The following is a 20,087-nucleotide window of genomic DNA, read 5'->3' as shown; positions in this document are numbered from 1 at the left end:
CGTCTCGTATGTACTTGGAATTGTGTACCAAAGTGATGCACACCACATGTTCGATGCAAGTCCTTAGTTATATGTTTTTTTTGTTTCCTTCATTTTTGTGCTTCTATTTTCTTTCTTTCCTTTCCGTCATTGTTTCATTGCCATCCCATGCCATGTTGAGTGTTTTTACACATATGTTTGGTGTATATTTACATCATGCTTCGTTTGCTCTACGGGTCGTTCACATTTTTCGATGCATCTCTTTCGTGCCTCGTTTGAGTGTGCAGTGTTTCACATCATAGTGCATCGTATCACGTGCATTCTTCATCTTACTTATTAGTTCTGTCTCTCCGTATGCCAGATGGCCCGTAAGCGTTCTCGATCCTCTGCACAGCCAGCTGGTGGTTCGACGTCTTATAGTCGTTCCAGATTCATTTCTACTACAACTCAGGAGGTCTTCACTTCTCAGTTCTCCTTACGCCCCGTTCTCATGGAGCGTGAGGTAATCTTATCTGACCTTCCTGTTGATATAGCCGCCATTTTTGTTTCTTGGAGTTGGGAGCCCCTTCTTGTTGGTCTTGCACCTCCTCCCCCACTCCTCGTTCAGGAATTCTATGCTAATATTCATGATATAGATGGCTCGTCTTTTCGGGTTACTCTTAGAGGTCATTCTTTTAGGGTTACTCCATCGGCTGTAGCTCATGCTTTAGGTATACCTCAGATTACGCAGCCGACTTATCCCTATATTTTACCTGCTTCTATTTCGACCGATGCTCTTGTTCAGTTGACGCTTTTGAACACCCCGTCTATCGGGGGGCCTTCAGCGATGGCCACGGGGTCATTACCTACTGATCGTCAGGTGTTGTTGCGCATAGTGTGTACAAACCTGTGGCCAGTTGCCCATACCTCTTCATTACCTATGGTGCATGCCTGTTTTCTTTATACCCTTCTTCATGGGGACTCGATTGACTTTCCTAGTTTTGTGTGCCAGAATATGCTGGCTTCATTTCGTACTCTTGGGAGTCGGATCGGGTTGCCTTATGCTTGCTTGTTTCATAGGGTTGCTTTGTCATTGGGTGCTTCCTTTCCAGATGGTTCGACTTGTCGCATAGGACGTCCGATAGGATAGCAGACCATTCATCAGAGTCGATCCCATGTACCGTCATCTTCTTCTTCTGCTCATGCTACAGGTCAGGCAGCGACCGTTGATGTTTTTGATCTTTTGGAGCCCTTTGATCCTATTACTGAAATTCTTACTGGGGGTTCCCGTGTGTTTCTCCCACCTCGTACGGATTTTCCTTCGGCCATTCCACTTAGTTCTGCCTTTCCTTCGACATCTACTTCTGCTCTTGGGGTGGCTGCTTTACCCGTTGACCCCATGGTGACGCTTATGGGACAGATGTCTACTTTGGTCGAGCAACAGGCTCGTATGTTGGCAGAGATCACGTAGTTACGTGCTGCGTCGGAGCGTCAGTCAGCTGAGCTTTCTTCTTTTCGCCGTGCTCTTGCAGTGTGTCAGCATCATTTGCGTTGGATTCGTGATAGTATGGAGGAGGACACGAGTGCTGAGAGCGGAGCTGAGTCTTCAGATGCTGGAGGTGCTGCCTCGTAGTTAGTTAGTTAATTGTTTTGATCCTTTGTCCTTTGTGACAAAAAGGGGGAATAGATATTTGGATAGATGATTAGATAGATAGATATCGATATTTGGATAGATAGATATAAATTTTTTGGTGACTAGATTAAGTTTTTGATGTTTTGGCAATACTAATGTATGTTTTTGGTGTTTTTGACTTACATTATTATTACTTCTTAATCTGGTTAATGATATATGATCTATTTCTTGTTTTTATTTACTGTTTCCATTTCACATGCTTTTACACTTGGTATTTGAGTTTTTGATTTTCAGGAAACAAGTTCAACAAGAGATTGCTAATTTGGTTGAATAGATAGGTTGTTTGGAGTCATGTTTATTTCTTCCTTGACTATCATATGTATTTTTGTCACAGAATGCCAAAGGGGGAGTTTGTTAGGAAAATGTGTAATTGGCAATCTGTGACCAAAGGACCTATTTGTCATGTTTGTAAAGTCAGGGACTAAATTGTAAAGGTCTAATAGTTCAAGGACTAGAGTTGCAATTTAATAAATTTCATAGCATAGGTCTAGGGTAAAGTGGGATGCTTTAAAGATGCAAACGGCGCGTTGATTTCGCTAGAGTTTCGCCCTGACCTTGCTCGAGCTAAAATTACATAACTGATCTCGCTGGAGTTTCGCTGGGCAATCGCTCAAGTGAAGGTGCGTCGCTCCAGTTTCGCCAGCACCTCGCTCGAGCGACGGTGTTATCTGGCCATTGGTAATTTTAATGCCTCGCGAATTTTTAACGCTCCATATTTCCAAATTTGACCTACTATATAAACAAAACGTCCGATTTTCATTATACACTTTTGGAAAACATTCAAACAAGAACCTCTTTTAACTTCCAAAGGATTAAGAGCCAAACATTCGATCTTTCTCATCTTTTGATTCTCATGATTTTTGAATAAAAACATCAACCATCACAAAACCAAAAACACCCCTTCATATCTCCATACCAACTTCCAGAAGATCATCTGTTTGAAGATCCGGGAAGGAAATTGCTTGAAGAGCTGGAGTGCTTGGTGATTCACGGGAAGTAGAAGATATTCAAGGCTGGGATTTTGGCACAGATCTGCAGAATCTAGGAGAGCTTTGATTGATATAGTAAGGAGGTCAGAGAATTGTTGGTTTCAATTATGTTTGGCATACTATAAGTCAATATCTTCGATAGTGGATCTCTACTGGCTTGTGCCTGGAGTTTTTACCCATTTGGGTTTTCTCCGTCAATATTTTGTGGTGTTTTTACTGTTTTTTGTTATTTATTTTTTAACCGGTAATTCAACTTAGGTAGATAAAGTATGTGAATGAATCTAGGCAATGCATAATTTATGTGACTTGTTGCATAAGTTAATTAATTATTTTAATTCCGCACAAACACCTATTCACCCCCCTATAGGTGTTGGTTGGGTCGAACTATATCTTTTTCAGTAAGGACCGTAATAAGTTCATCAAACAAGCAGTTGAGCAAAGAATGAAATTTGCCTCTGGACGCATTGCTTATATACGATCCATTAAAAGAGTTTCTGCTTCACTTAGAGAATATATCAGTGGGCATGAGCATGTGAGTATCTCAGATTCTTTTACACCAGACTTCACCCCCATAACAAGTGCTGCTTTCATTTGCATATCACCGAGGTCCTTCTCAGTGACACCATTTAAATGTTAGTCCGGAAACGAAGTGTTGAAGAAAAACTTGAATTTTTATTGATAGTTTTTGAGTTGCTACAGCACATTCAATAATGTTTTTTTTTTTTTTTTTTTTTCTTACAATGAGACTACAAGAATGACCTCTATTTATAGGACCACATGGATAACTCTAGAGACATGGGAATATAAATGGACACCTAATAATTCATGAATTTGCATCATGTATTTTCCCGATACATTTTCTTCAAGTGCATCATGTATTTTCATGATACATTTTCTTCAAGTGCATCATGTAACCTTATTTATTTCCTAAGATTACAAATTAATGCCACATTTAACACCCCCTCTTAATTTGTAATCTTGAGTTTTTCCTTGATCTTGTCGAACTTGTCAAATGTGACTGCCTTTGTTAAAATGTCTGCTGGCTGATTATTTGTGTTGATAAATTCCATGCAAATTTCTTCTCGACTTACCAAATCTCGAATGAAGTGATGACGTAGTTCAATATGCTTCGATCTGGCATGAAAAACTGGATTTTTTGTCATAGCAATTGCTGACATATTGTCGCAATGTATTGTTGTTGGCTCTTGTTGTTCAATCATCAAGTCTTTTAGAATTCTTCTAAGCCAAACTGCTTCACAAGCGGCATCCGCAGCTGCAATGTATTCCGCTTCTGCAGAAGATAGTGCTATAGACCTTTGCTTCCTCGAACTCCATGAAATAATATTTGTTCCAAGACAAAAGATGTAGCCCGATGTACTTTTGCGGTCAACAAGTGAGCCTGCCCAATCACTGTCAGTGTAGCCAACAAGGTTGAAGTTATTTTCCTTTTTGAACTCAATGCCTTGATTTTTTGTACCTTTAAGGTATCTCAAAATTCTTTTTGCCGCCGTAAAGTGATTCTTGCTTGGTTCATTCATGAACCTGGAAAGTAAACTCACTGATTGAGTGATATCCGGCCTTGTGTTGAGGTAGATGAGTGAACCAATTAACTTTCGGTAGAGTGTAGCATCTACTTTTTCAGCATCATCATTGACTTGGAATTTTTCATTCGGCCCCATTGGAGTAGAGACTGGCTTGCACTGGTTCATGCTGAATTTTTCTAGAAGATCATCAATATACTTCTCTTGAGATAAAAAAATTCTTCCCGGGCTTTGTTTGACTTGGATGCCAAGAAAGTATTTCATTTGACCCAAGTCACTCATCTCAAAGTCTCTCATCATCTTTTTCTTGAATTCTTTTACCATGCTTTTACTTGTACCAAAGTATAGAAGATCATCCACATAAAGACATACTACAAGAAAGTCTCTTCCAAGATTATTGACATATAGAGATGATTCACTCGTGCTTCGATTGAATCCATTTTGGATGAAATAGCTATTGATTTTGCTATTCCATGCTCGCGACGCTTGCTTTAAACCATAAAGTGCCTTGTATAAACGATAGACTTTTCCTTCTTTTCCTTTGATTTCAAATCCTTCGGGTTGCTCGACATAAACTTCTTCTTGAATTTCACCATTTAAGAACGCTGATTTTACATCAAGTTGATAAACACATACCTCCAATTGAGCTGCCAGTGCCAAAACAGTACTAATTGTCTCCATTCTTGCAACCGGAGCATATGTTTCAGTGTAATCAATTTCGGGCTGTTGAGAATACCCTTTTGCAACAAGACGTGCTTTGTGCTTTTGGATCGACCCATCTTCATTGTATTTTATTTTATAGACCCACTTGAGTCCAATGATTTTCTTCCCTTCTGGCAAGGCAACAACCTTCCAAGTTTTGTTTTTCTCGATTGTGGACATTTCTTCATTCATGGCTTTTGTCCAACATACTTCTTTTGAGGCTTCTTCAAATGATTGTGGTTCACTAGAGAACAACCCAAGTTCACATGACTCATATATGTCTTGTAGTGAACGTGTCTTTCTTGGAGGGCTTTCTGGATCAGATTCTTCCTCACTTCTTGGAGTAGGGTTTGGATTATGCTCTAAATTTCCAACTTGTGACGGACCTTCTTTAATTTGGACAGCAATGGTGCCTTTTCCTACGGCATCTCTACATGTTCCATCGCCAAGAATTACTTGTGAAGTAATATTTGGATTAAGGTCCACAAAGATATCGCGATTCCCCGTCATGTGATTGCTACAACCGCTATCCAAATACCAAGGGCTTTGAGCTCCATTTTCATAATTTTGAAAATAAAACAGAATTTCCTTTTCATTCTCTTGAGAAAAGTTTGTTGCACTTTTTCTTTTTGTCATCTCTTTATTTTGAAACCAACAATCCCTTTGAGAATGATTGGGGATCTTGCACCTTTTGCATCTAAAGTAGCACTCCTTTGATTCATGATTCATTTTTTTGCAAATTATGCAAGTTGGATTGTTACCACCAGAAATTTGTGTTTGCTTGCCTTTCCATTTGCTTTGCTTGTCACCCTTCTTCCAATAGCTATCTTTTGTTTTGTTTGATTTGAGCCTCTGTTGTGTTCTCCATAGTTGTTCGATCCTCCTTTTGATGTTTGCTTTGATTGGAAAGCTTGTTCGGTAGTAGATTGGTTACTCGAACGATTGATCCTTTGCTCATGGTTCTGCCCAATACAGATTTGGAAGTCCTTTGCCCTTTAGCATGCTTCTTGCCATTTCAACAATTGTGCGATTTTTTCTTTCGGCCACGTCGTTTTGTTGCGGAGTTCGACTCACAGTTAATTGTCTTTTGATGCCATTTTTTCTGCAATATTCCATGAAAGGATTATAGAGATATTCACCTCCACGATCGGTCCTTAAAGTTTTTATCAAAAAACCACTTTGCCTTTCTGCTTGAGCTTTGAATTGAAGAAATGTGGAATATGCCTCAGATTTTTGACTGAGGAAGAAAACCCATATCATTCTTGTGAAGTCATCAACAAAGAGAATAAAATATCTCTTGTTTCCAAAAGTGGGAGTTTGCATTGGCCCACAAATATCCGAGTGCACAAGCTCAAGTGGTGTTTTCGTTCTCCATGAAGTTTTTGGAAACGAAAACTTGTGCAATTTCCCATAGACACATCCTTCGCACATTTTGTCTATGTGTTGGATGTTAGGAAGTCCCGTCACCATGTTTTTCATTTGGAGTAAACGAAGGCCTCTTTCATGAAGATGACCATATCGTAAATGCCACAAATACGCCAAATCTTCGTCTCTTGCCTTGAGTGCACAATTCTCATTTAGTGGCATCATAAGAGGAAATGTCTTGTTCTTCATTTCAATATTTGCCACACAAATATTTTTCTTTTTGTCAAAAACTTTACATGCACCATCATCAAAGTGGACAGAGAAGTCACTTTGAATAAGTTGTCCAACACTTAGGAGATTATGAGAAAGATTGGGAACATAAAGAACATCTGTGATGAGTTTCTTGTTACCTTCTTTAATTTGGACAGCAATGGTACCTTTTCCTACCGCATCTCTACATGTTCCATCGCCAAGAATTACTTGTGAAGTAATATTTGGATTAAGGTCCACAAAGATGTCGCGATTCCCCGTCATGTAATTGCTACAACCGCTATCCAAATACCAAGGGCTTTGAGCTCCATTTTCATAATTTTGAGAATAAAACAGAATTTCCTTTTCATTCTCTTGAGAAAAGTTTGCTGCACTTTTTCTTTCTGTCATCTCTTTATTTTGAAACCAACAATCCCTTTGAGAATGATTGGGGATCTTGCACCTTTTGCATCTAAAGTAGCACTCCTTTGATTCATGATTCATTTTTTTGCAAATTATGCAAGTTGGATTGCTACCACCAGAAATTTGTGTTTGCTTGCCTTTCCATTTGCTTTGCTTGTCACCCTTCTTCCAATAGCTATCTTTTTGCTTTGTTTGATTTGAGCCTCTGTTGTGTTCTCCATAGTTGTTCGATCCTCCTTTTGATGTTTGCTTTGATTGGAAAGCTTGTCCGGTAGTAGATTGGTTACTCGAACGATTGATCCTTTGCTCATGGGCAAGAAGTGACCCGATTAACTCATAAATGGTCATTTTGGACAAGTCTTTCGATTCTTCAATTGCGGCTGCAACATGGTCAAACTTTGGAGGAAGGCATCTTAACATTTTCTCCACGACTCTTTTATCTGTAATTGTGTCACCACAGCTTTTGATTTGATTTACTGTCTCGGCTACTCGTGAAGAAAAAACACGAACCGATTCTCGTTCTTCCATTTGGAGATTATCAAAGTCTCTCCATAAGGATTGAAGTTTCAAGGCGATCGTTTTCTCCGTTCCTTGAAATTCTTGCATCAATATTTCCCAAGCATCTTTGGCTTTTTTAACACCAAAGATACGAGGGAAAATTGATTTCCCGACTCCTTGTTGAATATAGCGGAGAGCCATTGCATCTTTTCTTTTAAATTCTTTTTGCAATTTTTCGTAATCTTCATTGTCTTCGGATGGTTCTTCGTACTCCTCATCGTCAATGACATCCCAAAGATCTAAGGAGATGAAGAAAGTTTGCATTTGGATGCTCCAGTATTCATAATGCTCGCCTTCGAAGATTGGGACTTGACTGGAAGAATATGTAAACAACGAAGCCGTTTGTATGAAAACCATTAAAAAATGCAATCACAAGTTATGGCTCTGCTACCAAATTTGTTAGTGCGGAAACGAAGTGTTGAAGAAAAACTTGAATTTTTATTGATAGTTTTTGAGTTGCTACAGCACACTCAATAATGTTTTCTTTTTTCTTTTTTTTATAATGAGACTACAAAAATGACCTCTATTTATAGGACCACATGGATAACTCTAGAGACATGGGAATATAAATGGACACCTAATAATTCATGAATTTGCATCATGTATTTTCCTGATATATTTTCTTCAAGTGCATCATGTGTTTTCCTGATACATTTTCTTCAAGTGCATCATGTAACCTTATTTATTTCCTAAGATTACAAATTAATGCCACATTTAACATTAAATCCGAACCAAACTCACGTTGTAAAATAAACAACCTCAAGTCTGGTGGAAATCCTTCTATTACTGTTGAGATGAGACCACCTCAATCACCAGAAGCTATCCGAATTGAAGCTTATGCCCCCCTGTGCATCATTTCGAAATGGACAGCTTTTTGGAAATGCATTCATCTTCTGTGAGCTCTTCAATTTTCCATAGCTCCCCCATTGATGGACCTAATTGTTCTCCAATTTCAGCTCAACCATCTCATTGGGATTTCTTCTGGAATCCCTTTTCTTCATTAGATTACTATGGCTATACCACCAGCAGTCTTGATGAGACTATTTTGAATGATGAGAATGCTTGATTAAGGAACGTTCAAGAAGAGGAAAGCATACCTGAATTGGAAGAGAAAAAAGAAAAAGAACAAAGTGATGAACGTAAAAAAATGAAAGAAGAGAGGGTTAAGCCTGATGAGACTCCAACATAGCAGAAGTTGTGGAAGATGTTAATGGTAGCAGCAATAGTAAAATTGGGGATGGAACAAACCCTGGAACTGGAAAAGAGCAAACAAACCAAGGATTACAACCAAATGAAATTCAAAATGTTCGAAGTGTCAAAGTTGCAAATGGTGAAAATGTAGGTCAAATTAGTGGTAAAGAAACTACAGTTACTGATTGTGAATCAAAAGAGGAAACTCCTGGGTATACGGTTTACGTAAATCGAAGGATAGCAAGCATGGAAGAAGTTGTCAAGGATCTTGAAGATCAGTTCATGATTACGCATAATGCAGCTACTGTCATTTCATCAATTCTCCAATCCAGCAGGACCAAGTATTCATCAACATCAAATGATCTCACAGGTCTAAATATGATACTGAATTGAATTACAATGCAGAATGTGTGAACTTTGCCATAGCTCCTGCATTCTGTTTTTGCTGCTGCATTATACATATAAATGTTGACTCTCTAACGAGCAAGAGAATTATTTTATCAAGTCCATCAGCTTAAGGGGTGGGGAAAGAACTTGCATCAAGTATGGCATTCTTGTAAATCGATTCTCTATTTTTTGTCATCTCTCATTTAGAATGTTTTACCAATTTCATCCATGATTTCACGGTCAATCAAGATTTAATGCTTTCTTGCTAAAACACTTTTAATTAGTCATGTCAAACCCTGTAGTTTAGATACTTGAGTAGAAGACAAAAATAATATGACTCATTGATTCTCCAGGTTTGTTTGCTAATTTTAACGTTAAATTTTATTTTTCAGTAATGGAGATGTTGAGTCCAGGAACTTTGTTCAGGTCGGCTTCATCTCGATTGTCAAAATCATCAAGGTTTTTAGTGAGCTCTTCAACCTCAAGAGATGAAGACTATGAATGTTGTAGCATCTTCTCTGAAGAGTCCTGCATTTTTACAGGAAATCATTAATCAACCCTGGAGAAATTATATGCTTGGGAGAAAAAACTTTACCATGAAGTGAGGGTATGCCTCTGACCGATGAACAGTTTGTGCCAAATAAGAGTAGCCTCATCACTTATATTAGTTAATAGACTTGGAAATGCATTTTGTTGGCACTAGCTCACAAGAAAATAAAAACTATGAACCAAAATGAAAAGGTTATTTCCGTGGAAGCAAAAACATTGGGAGGAAATTGTACCATACACCTTAGCATTCAAACAACTTAAAATTAGAAAGTGCAATTCCTAATTTTGTTTTATATAACCAACAGAATGTATGCATGTATTTTTAAGGGTGAAGATTTATGATTTTATTTATTTATTTATTTATTTTTATTTTTTTATATCACAAGTTGCATTTCATTACATTATAGCAGAGTATAGAGCCCCTCACTGATTTGCCATTTTTCTTACAGCGTTTTTGTCTTTCAGCTTTAAATTATTTATCTTGATATTTTTGGGAAATTCAAGACTCTACCTCCATTTTTAGCCATAAACATAACTGAACTACTTTTATCAAAGGAGTAGAAATGTAAAAGAGAATATTGTACTTATGTAGTTCTTCAGTATAGCGGCTGAATTCTAAATTTCTTTGCATGTGATGAAATTTTAAGATTCACTCTATTGGGAGGAGAACATATTATCATGATTTATTTTTAAATGTAACAATGCTGGATTTGCTCATGTCAGTCAATTATAATTGATTTTTGCGCCTAAACAGGCTGGTGAACACATTCAAAAAGCATATGAAAAGAAGTGTGCACAGCTGCAAAATCAAGATGTAAAAGGAGAAGAACCTCCTCTTTCTGATAAAGCAAGAGCAGCCATAAGCGATCTGCATACCCAAATAAAAGTTTCAATTCACTTAGTTGAATCTGCCTCTAAGAGAATTGAAACGTTAAGGGATGAAGAGCTGGCGCCTCAGATATTAGAACTAGTGCAAGAGTCCGTACGAATCTCAATTTAGTTTCTTTGCTTATTTAGCTAAAATTGTAAAGCTAACAATGTATTTCCCTATTTGCTTCTAGCATTAATTATTGTCCTCTATTAGACTTACTGAGTGAACTTAGATGAAAATACTGGAATATGCAACTGATATACCTATGCTTCAAGTATTTCTAACCACGAGATGTGTAATACATATGCTTTTTTCTTGACATCTTACTTTTGTAAGAAAAGTACAAAAATGTTTATCCTCTAGCCAAATAAATGATCTATTATTATTCTTCAACAGTAGATAATAGGTACAAATGATTTTGAAATTTATGAGTAACATTGTCCTGGTTGAAGAACTTCAATCCGTTAATGTCAGCTCTGGATACGTTACTTCATAAAATAAATTAAAGATTTTTTGAATAATGTATGCTTCGGTTGCATGTGTTTGTTTTAAATATATTCATTCTCATCTGGGTTTGAACTTCGAGATTCTCAAGCCTACGCTTGTGAATTTGTCCATAGTACATGCTTCTCCCACCAATTAGACATAAATCTTTGTAAATTAAATGATGCAATTGAATTATTTGGGCGGTCATTTACCAGGTTAGCAAGGATGTGGAAGGTTATGGCTGAGCGCCACCAACTGCAGAAGTGTACTCTAGATGAGGCCAAGATTTTACTGGCCCGAACGTCCTCAACTTTTTCTGCAATAAAGAACCAAAAAATGTCACATTCGGAGATGCAAAGGCTTGTCCGTTCAGCTGCTAACCTTGACACTGAGCTCAGGAATTGGAGATCCTGCTTTGAGACATGGATTGTTTCTCAGCGCTTATATGTGCATGCATTGACAGGATGGCTCTTGCGCTGTGTTCGTTTGGATCCTGACAGATCAAAATTACCATTGGCTCCTCGTGAGTCCTTCGGGGGATCGTCAATGTTTAACATTTGCATCCAATGGTCCAGGTTCCTTGATGCAATCCAGGAAGCTCCGGTACTTGATGGACTCGGTCTTGCAGCAGCAGGTATTTGTTCCTTGTGTGCACAACTTCAGGAAAATTCTTCCAGACAACTAATTGCTTCAAAAAGCTGTGGAGGGAAACGGGAACCTTGAGGAGGCATGGAGGTTGGCCGACTTGAAGATGAAGCACCGAGTGCAGAGAAAGTGGCTGAAGTAGCCAATAGAGAGCTTTGCGCTGGAATGTCAGTAGCCATGAATTCACTGACAGAATTTGCTGTTAGTTCGGCTGAAGGATATGCCAATTTGGTCAAGCAATGGGAGAACGCCAAGCAGTCTAAGAGTTCTGAAGGGACTGGAAGTTAATTAGGTAGTTTTTTCGTGGCAAGTAGAGTAGGAAAATATATTTAAATCAGAAATTAATTTACAGGAGTATGAATAGAGAATTGGATGCTGTTTTGTTCAATTCAATTTGCATTATTCTTTTGGTTCCTCAGATGATATGGAATGGGGATATTTATACGCTCAATGTCATGATTTTAGACTTCCCAGTTGTTACCTTCATCTTCTCCTGAACCATATAAAATAAACACTGTTGTAATTATTCAATGTCATGAGAATCCGTTGAAAACGTTCCAATTTGATATCTGCAAAACGACAATCTGTTAGCCTTATTTGGCTTCTGGAAATAGGGAAGGTTGAGTCTGTTATGTTTCTTATTTCACAACTACTTTGAAACTCTCTAATCCTCGAGAGACCACGTGCAGACTTGACGCCGATAGGATGGTTTCTATTTTCATATTTATTTAGTTATAGATGGTTAGTACAAATTCAATTTTTGTGAAGTAGATTAGGATAATAATTAATTTTTAAAGTTTACATATAATATTAGTTGACTTATTTGTGAAGTTTTAAATGTTTGGAGTCAAAGGGAAGAAGGAAAACTTTGAAATCTGATCAATTCTCTTTAGGAATGTTTGATGGTTGTATATGGAAGTAGGTTTGTAGGTTGTTAGATAAATTAGGATAATAGACTGTCATGAAGATTATGAATAATCTGGAATTAATAAAGGGAATTGGAGAGTTAAAATATATTAATGCGTAGAGTTGGATTTTAGTATTTTTAATCATCCTCTAAAGTTGCCATTGGATTTATAACTTTAGCCTATTTTCATAAAATAATTGATCTACTCGTAAATCAATCAATCTTTGAAATATGTGAGTTTGACATAAAGTTAAACTTAATTAACTTTGAACTAGATTCTAATTCCACGTGAAGACGGTATTTAATTTATCATTTTATTTTTTATTTTTTGTACAAGATATTTTGCACTTGTGAGACTTTATCGTCCAAAGTTGTCGGATCATTTTATTAGTTGATTAAAAGAACCCGAAGCTCACATACATCACATGGAATAAAGTGATTCATTTGGCGATTACCTTCAATTTAATTTTTTGCATGATTATGCTGTAAAATCAAATTCCAACGCATGGTTCAATCCAATGCACTTCAAATGCAAGTGTAATTACTCACAATCGAGACACTACGGTCTTGTCAGCATGATGTGCCAACATTTGTTAACATGTTGTGGATTTAATTAGTTGTGTCTCAATGAGATTCACCAAGCAAGCGTACAACTAATATTATCTGACAATGCTTGCTAAATTGAAAATAAAATGACATAAATATTCCAACATAGATATTTATTTAATGCCACAAAATATCAATCCATTACAGCAATACTTTATGGGCACACAGCCCGACACTGGAATTATTTTAACATCTTAAACAAAAAAACATTCTATTTTGACGTAGAATGTTTTATGTTCATCAAAGCCAATTTAAAGAAGTTGAAACATTCAGCGCACACAGGAAAATTAGGAAACAAACCGAGTAACATGACATCCGTGCCTTATTCGACAAGACATTACAGAAGAAGAGGATTAAGCAGGACTTTTACACTTAATTAGCTGCAATTCGTTGCCTTTTCGCAGTAGGCCCTCCTTCAGTTTTTTTATCTTGTTTCTTGTTAAGGAGTTTCATCCACCATAGAGCTGAGTGTTTTGGGAATCTTGTCAAATGACCATTCTCAAAGTCTACTGCGAAAATACCAAATCTAGACGTGTATCCCGCAGCCCATTCAAAATTGTCAAATAATGACCATATGTAGTAACCCTTCAAACGAACACCTAGGCTGAAAAGAAAAGGAAACTTGTCAACTAATTTCATAATTTACAATTTGTTTAGAGTCGAATTAATGACTAGTATGCAATTAAAAATAACGATAACTTACTTGTTCATTGCCTCTTTAAGGTTCCAAAGATGGTCATTGTGATAATTAATCCTTCCATTATCGACAAGATAACTTGTAATGTTTTTGGATCTATCATTTTTTTCATCCATTCCTATACAAAATGATGGGGGATATTGTTCCCAATAAATCACATTGTGTTAATATATTTAAAAATAAAATATTTCTAACTACTTCAATGTATAATCTAATAATAACACTACTATTTACCATTCTCTGTAATGTAAATGATAGGATCATTATATGTTTCCTTTGCATATTGCATGACATTGTAAATTCCCCATGGAACAATGTACAACCAATCGGAACCGGCCTAACACAAAAGATTATTGTGATTTCATTTGATGTTATTATATTGTATAAGCATTAGAATTAATTAAATCATGGTAAGTACTTTATGCATCTACTAATTAGACATAATGCATTTTGTTAAATTTTTGAACTAGTTTTGAATTTGATAAGAAAATAAAGCCCCTGTTTGGTGGCCATTATTTGAAAATACAATGTTTTGAATAATGATTTTTAGCAGAATATGTGGTTAAAAAAATAGAAAAAAAATTTGGATTTACATGCAGAATATTTTATTGCGTGAATGTGTGGATAAAAATGAATATGTAGAAAAAAGAGTTTTCAAATTTTAGGTGTCAAACCGGGGCTTTACAACATAAACTATTGCAACAATCTTAGTATTTGATGTTGAAATTGGCACAATTAAAGGTGTACCTTTTTACCAATTTTTTCTCCATTGCGATCAACTACAAAGGATTGAGAGAGTGAGTACCATTATACAAGAATTCAATGTAATGTTATTATTTGTAAGTGTACTTACTCGAAAACTTAACTTGCTGATCTGTCACGTAATTTGGTGGTCCGTTAATGACATAATTCATAGCATAATTAGCAGTATAATAGTTTATGCCTAAAAAATCATATGATCCTTTCACGAGCAGCTTTTGATCATCTGTAAATTTAGGAAGACGATCTTTTACATTTGCTTGCATAGCTGGTGGATAGGCACCGTTTACCAATGGTTCTAAAAACCTGAAAACAAAAGGTAAATAATATATATATTTTTAATTACGAGAATATATATGGTGTATTTATTCACAATCAATTCAACACAAAAGCAACTACAACGTTCATGAGAAAGAAGGAGGCAAAAGAAAAAAGGAGAGAGAATTATGCGATACAAACATAAAACAAAGCCGTTTACATGCAATATTTAAAAATTTATTGACGGCCATTGATACGAGACTGTAAACCCCGTAGTCCGTTGTTGTGTTTACGTTGTGCCCAGATTAATTAGCGGACTAAACGTAGAAATTGAGGCCTATAAACTACTGACGCATACTCACCATCCCAGAGTAAACTGGAGCGCCCTTGAAGCAGCGTCTTTATCTTCATCTGCATCGGTAAGACTCTCATACCAAATTGAGACATTTGTCATTCCTATTTGGCCTCCTTGAGCTTCCTGTAATTACAAATCATGTGTCTATCTATATAAATAGACTATTACAGAAACTCAGGATATAAATTTACCTGATATCTTTTCCTGTATATATCAACAGCATTTGCATGAGCAAGGATCAAATTGTGTGCCACAATATATGGTTCTGTTCCTGGATTTCCTTCACTGGTAAGAATTAGAGTCCCACTTGTTGATCTATGTATAGGGAAGTTTATCAGACTCATAACGCTCGCATCCTGAGTTGCGGTTGCACCCCTATTAGGGGGGAATCTACCATACACATATCCTTGAACAGAAAAGGCCCATGGCTCATTCAATGTTATCCAACGTTTCACTCGATCACCGAAACTCCAAAAGCAGACCTCAGCAAATTCACAAAAATCTTGCCTACACAAATAACGGGAGAAATCCGAAATTAATTTTCTTGAACATCTATCTCCAATAAAACATGACGCAAGCAGGATTGAGTTACTTACAGAATTCTATCGCTTAAGAAGCCTTGATATTCAAGTTCCAAACATTCAGGAACATCCCAGTGGAATAGAGTTACGCAGGGCTCAATGCCTGCATAAGAGTAGCTGTTCCTTCATCTGTTTCCTTAAATCTCTTTGGCAGAATTACAGTGTGATTAATCTTAAAGATAGTTTGCTTTTTGAAAATTACATTGAAGGCCCATCTTGATGCGCAGAGACAAAAAGGAATTTTTAGGAAGCTATTTTGTGAAGATATATGGCACTTGAGCGGACGAAGCAATAATGGAAGTAAGTAAACTTGTGAGATGGTGAAGTACTCCCATGCTATGGAGAAGAGGAAAGCTTTGATAACGCCACCAACAAGAAATTGCTGGTGGAATGTTTTACCTTATGATTTTTAAATTAACGCCACAATGTTTTTATCTAGTAATTTAACCTTTAAAAGGAGATGATTCAACAATTACAAGACTAGAAATGATTTCAAAAGCATGTAATCTTGAGCTTTAGTGTGGTGACTTAAGTGAAAAAAAAAAAATAAAAAAATGAACAAAAAGAATTAAATATAAAATTGACTCTGACCTGCGGCCAAGAGTGCGTCAATTAGATCGTTATAGTGCCCAATTCCTTTTTGGGATATGCCTTTAGATATTCTGCCGGCTAAAATTACCAATATAAAACACAAAAAATAAATAAATAATTAGTAAGAAATTCATTAGATATTACAAACTAAGTGATGCATAAGTCCTAGATCATTCACATTGCATTAATAAAATATATTATCTCCTTATGATACCTGGTAATATTCTAGTCCATGAAATTGAAAATCTATAAGAATTCAAACCCACTTTCTTCATCAAATCCACATCGTCCTGTAATGTTATAATAAAGGAGTAATACAAGGACTAGTTAAAATATATATATTTTGTTAAAGTTGATTTAAAATTAACTGGATCATGGAATATTGATATACACATGACCGTTGTGGAGAGTGAAAACGAATTTTATCCACTACTTCTACGTATTTAAAAAATATCCAGTTTTTAAATTTTCAGCTTCATATTTTTTTCGAATTCTATCCATCTAAACATTTTGGGTCAAATTAGACAAAGTTGACGAAAATTTCTAGACTATTAAGTCATTGATTATGCTATGTAGCACAACTAATGCTCAAAAACAGTCTCAAGCCTCATCAATTAATGTTTGGTTTAGTTAAAGAGGTTAATAAAAATTTATCAAAATCTACAATTAATTTGTGTCACATTTTATGGGACTCACAATTTTTCTCAAAATATATTAAAAATCTAATTTTAAGCAAAATCAAACAAGGGCTCAGTTCACCCGTCAACATTTTAATAAAAGGGCATTGCCATCATTATGCACAAATGAATGATCATATTTACCCCATGTTTGGTAGAGATTAAAATTTGACTTTTGGTATATTTTGATAAAAGTTGATGGAATAAGTAATTGAAAAGTTGTGAATTCTATGAAATGCTTGGTTAAAATTAATTTTCAACTTTGACTTGGATTTTAATTAGATTTTTTAGAGTTAACAAACTTGTTTCGGGTAGAAACCGATTTCAGTTTGGCCAAAGGAAATTGTCATGTTCGAAAAACTTCCATACTGTACCTTGAACATATTATACTGATCAATAGCAGTACAACCATTACTTCCATCTTCAATTCCAGCTGCCATTCCAAGAAACATGTTCAGCAATGGTTATCTAAAACATACAGAAATATGTACACACCCTGAGGAGGAGTAAAGAGAAAGAACAGACCAGGGTTCGACAATGAGAAAACGTCCCAACTACTCCTGCCTTTACCGCGTACATTCCAAGCACCTTCGACCTGCATAAATATATAAATGTATATTGTTATATATGAGTTCATCATAATTCAAGAATTTAAAGTCTCTTTTAATGATGAAATTAAACAAATATTTGTATCCAAACAATATGGCACACACCTGATAAGCCGATGTTGCAGAGCCAAATACAAAATCCTGGGGAAAATCAGTGCGCTTGACGGGAGGTATTGGCTGAGCACCGCCGGAATCGTTGCCAGTAGTCATCAGGAGGTTGTTGTTGGTAGTCCTACGAATGAAAATTATGGGTACTTAGATGGAGTGTAAATTCGACTATTTATAGGGAAATTCTAAGCACTATAAATGCAAGAATTGAAAACGTGATAGGGAAGCAATCCTGCCATAATTAGGAAAATGGGTCTAATACGTAAAAGTGGAAATACTTCCATCATAGAAATATATCCAATGATACTACTTCCCATTCGAATTATGTTAGACAGTTGGATTGCGTTGCAATCCATATCATAATTGTTTAAGATCTTCAAACATTTTTTTTTAAATATTATTATCTATTTTTTTTTTCCTACAATTGCAATCCGATATTATCTTAGATCTTGTACCTAAACATATTTTCATAACTATTACAATTTATTTATTAAGTTGTTGGTGTGAGGATCAACGGATATTATTTAAGTAAGAATTGATCACAACAGGGCACTTATTTTATATATTTTTCTAACTTTGAAAAAAAATAAAAAATAAAATAAAAAAAGATAAGATAGCAAGAAAAACGACTTCTACTATTTTTTTTTTTTTTTTTTAAATTGAACTCAAAAAAACTTCATGAAAATTGATGTAAAAATTATTTCTACTATTTTTTTTAGTTAGGTATTTCGAGCACAATGCAATGATCATTCACACAGGACGTAAATGAGATAATAATAATAATTGGTTCTTGTTCATAACACACGAACGAGTATTTGCTCGAATTTCGTTCGAATGGACGTACTAAATATTTGCTATCCACTAAATAATAGGAAAATTTGAAATATCTTATTAATAAAAACAATTGTAGTGCTTTGACAATCTTAGCACGTATTTATAAACTCAAAATAAATCAAGACCTAATTTGTAGATAAATTCAATTAAAACTAGAAAACTGTGAAATAAAAAAATACCCTTAAATTAACTAAAAATAGAAAAACGTCAAAATGAACCCTTAAATGACGGAATTTGACCGCAGAGTTAGACAATGTTGTCCAAAGGCCATTATCATCACCCAGCAAGGATTTGCAGAACTGAAGAAAATAAATAAAAAAAGTGCTTCCGAATTGTATTCATTAACGAAATTTTCACAACTGAGCTGAAAGTTATGCACGTTTTATACATCCTTCTTATTCATTCGCTTTTCTAATTGGTTTAGAATTTTCTCTTCTAATTGATTCACATTTCCTTCCCTTCCACTTCAAAACAACTTTACTCTGAGTTGTTATTAGGATACAAAGGCTCATTGTTGTATGAAACATAATCATAAAGATCTGCAGCACTAAACGTTGAAATCTTCATGTGTTTAGAAGATCAAGAAAATATGCATTGTCATTGATCTTTTGCATCATCTCAAAAGGCCCATACTTCTTTTGATCTGACTTCTACCACGCTAATTCCTCGGGAACACTATAACCATTCCATCCACCACACCTATGTATATCAACGGCAGCTTTATACTTTGCATTGGAGGCTTCCAACTTTTTCTTCACCTGCTCAAATCACATTTACATGTTGTTTAGCTTATTGCACGGCCACTACACTCTTTCTCATAGAGTTTGAAAGTCTAAACAAGTCCATTGTTTGTGTGTAAGTCTTTCTATAAAAAATATCTGAAGGTAATTTAATAGTCAAAGAATGAACTTCACTATTATAAGCAAATTTTGCCTGTGCTAATACAAGAACCAACTGTTTCTTCTTCTCACCATAGATAAACCGTAACAAATTCCCTAAGGTTCTATTAACCACTTCAGTTGACCATCGATTGGAGGATGTGCAGTGTTGCAAGTTGCAATTCTGTCCCAAACTTCTTCCACACTGTCGACCAAAAGTAAGTTAAGAACTTTGAATCTTGATTAGAAGTGATAGTGTTACGACAAGGAATTAAATGTGCCATTTTGGAGAACCTATCCACCACAAACAAAAATAGAATCTGATCCTCTTATGTACGAGGCAATACCAGCACAAAGTCCATGCAAAGGTCCTACCAAAGTTGCTCCAGAATAGGCAAAGGCATATACAATCCAGTGTTTTGCCCGTCCCTTCTGTATTTGACAAACCGGACACTTCCTCATGAATATACTAGCATCCCTATTTAACTACGACCAATGGTAACTGTCCACGAGACTGTTAATCATCTTTTCTCGACCTAAATGAACACTCAATCCCCTAGCAAGCAATTCTCTTATTAATTTCTCACACATGGAGGTACGCTGAATACACAACCAATTACC

General features: G+C 35.9%; 2 protein-coding genes and 1 pseudogene across 2 annotated transcripts; 1 reads left to right on the top strand and 2 right to left on the bottom strand.

Annotated features, from left to right (window-relative positions):
- Positions 1–6,384: 6,384 nt before the first annotated feature.
- On the bottom strand, positions 6,385–7,835 carry LOC111400005. The gene is made up of 2 exons (XM_023027486.1): positions 6,545–7,835; positions 6,385–6,440 (listed from the first exon to the last, which is right to left on the bottom strand). The coding sequence occupies exons 1-2, from the start codon at positions 7,833–7,835 to the stop codon at positions 6,385–6,387; spliced, it is 1,347 nt and encodes a 448-aa protein (XP_022883254.1).
- Positions 7,836–8,358: 523 nt separating this feature from the next.
- LOC111400004 lies at positions 8,359–11,685 on the top strand (annotated as a pseudogene).
- A 1,531-nt stretch (positions 11,686–13,216) lies between these two features.
- Positions 13,217–17,885, bottom strand: LOC111399801 (beta-glucosidase-like). Its single transcript, XM_023027292.1, has 13 exons — positions 17,752–17,885; positions 17,564–17,633; positions 17,413–17,471; positions 16,576–16,651; positions 16,362–16,439; positions 15,786–15,873; positions 15,381–15,696; positions 15,197–15,312; positions 14,671–14,882; positions 14,565–14,596; positions 14,052–14,154; positions 13,824–13,935; positions 13,217–13,724 (listed from the first exon to the last, which is right to left on the bottom strand). Exons 1-13 carry the CDS (start codon positions 17,854–17,856, stop codon positions 13,493–13,495), a joined length of 1,599 nt encoding a protein of 532 aa, XP_022883060.1. The 5' UTR covers positions 17,857–17,885; the 3' UTR covers positions 13,217–13,492.
- Between the last annotated feature and the right edge of the window lie 2,202 nt (positions 17,886–20,087).

Source organism: Olea europaea, chromosome 9 (genome assembly GCF_002742605.1).
Source record: "Olea europaea var. sylvestris chromosome 9, O_europaea_v1, whole genome shotgun sequence".
Classification (NCBI taxonomy): domain Eukaryota; kingdom Viridiplantae; phylum Streptophyta; class Magnoliopsida; order Lamiales; family Oleaceae; genus Olea; species Olea europaea.
Note: the sequence above shows the minus strand (reverse complement) of the source record. Positions and strands in the feature narration are given on the sequence as shown.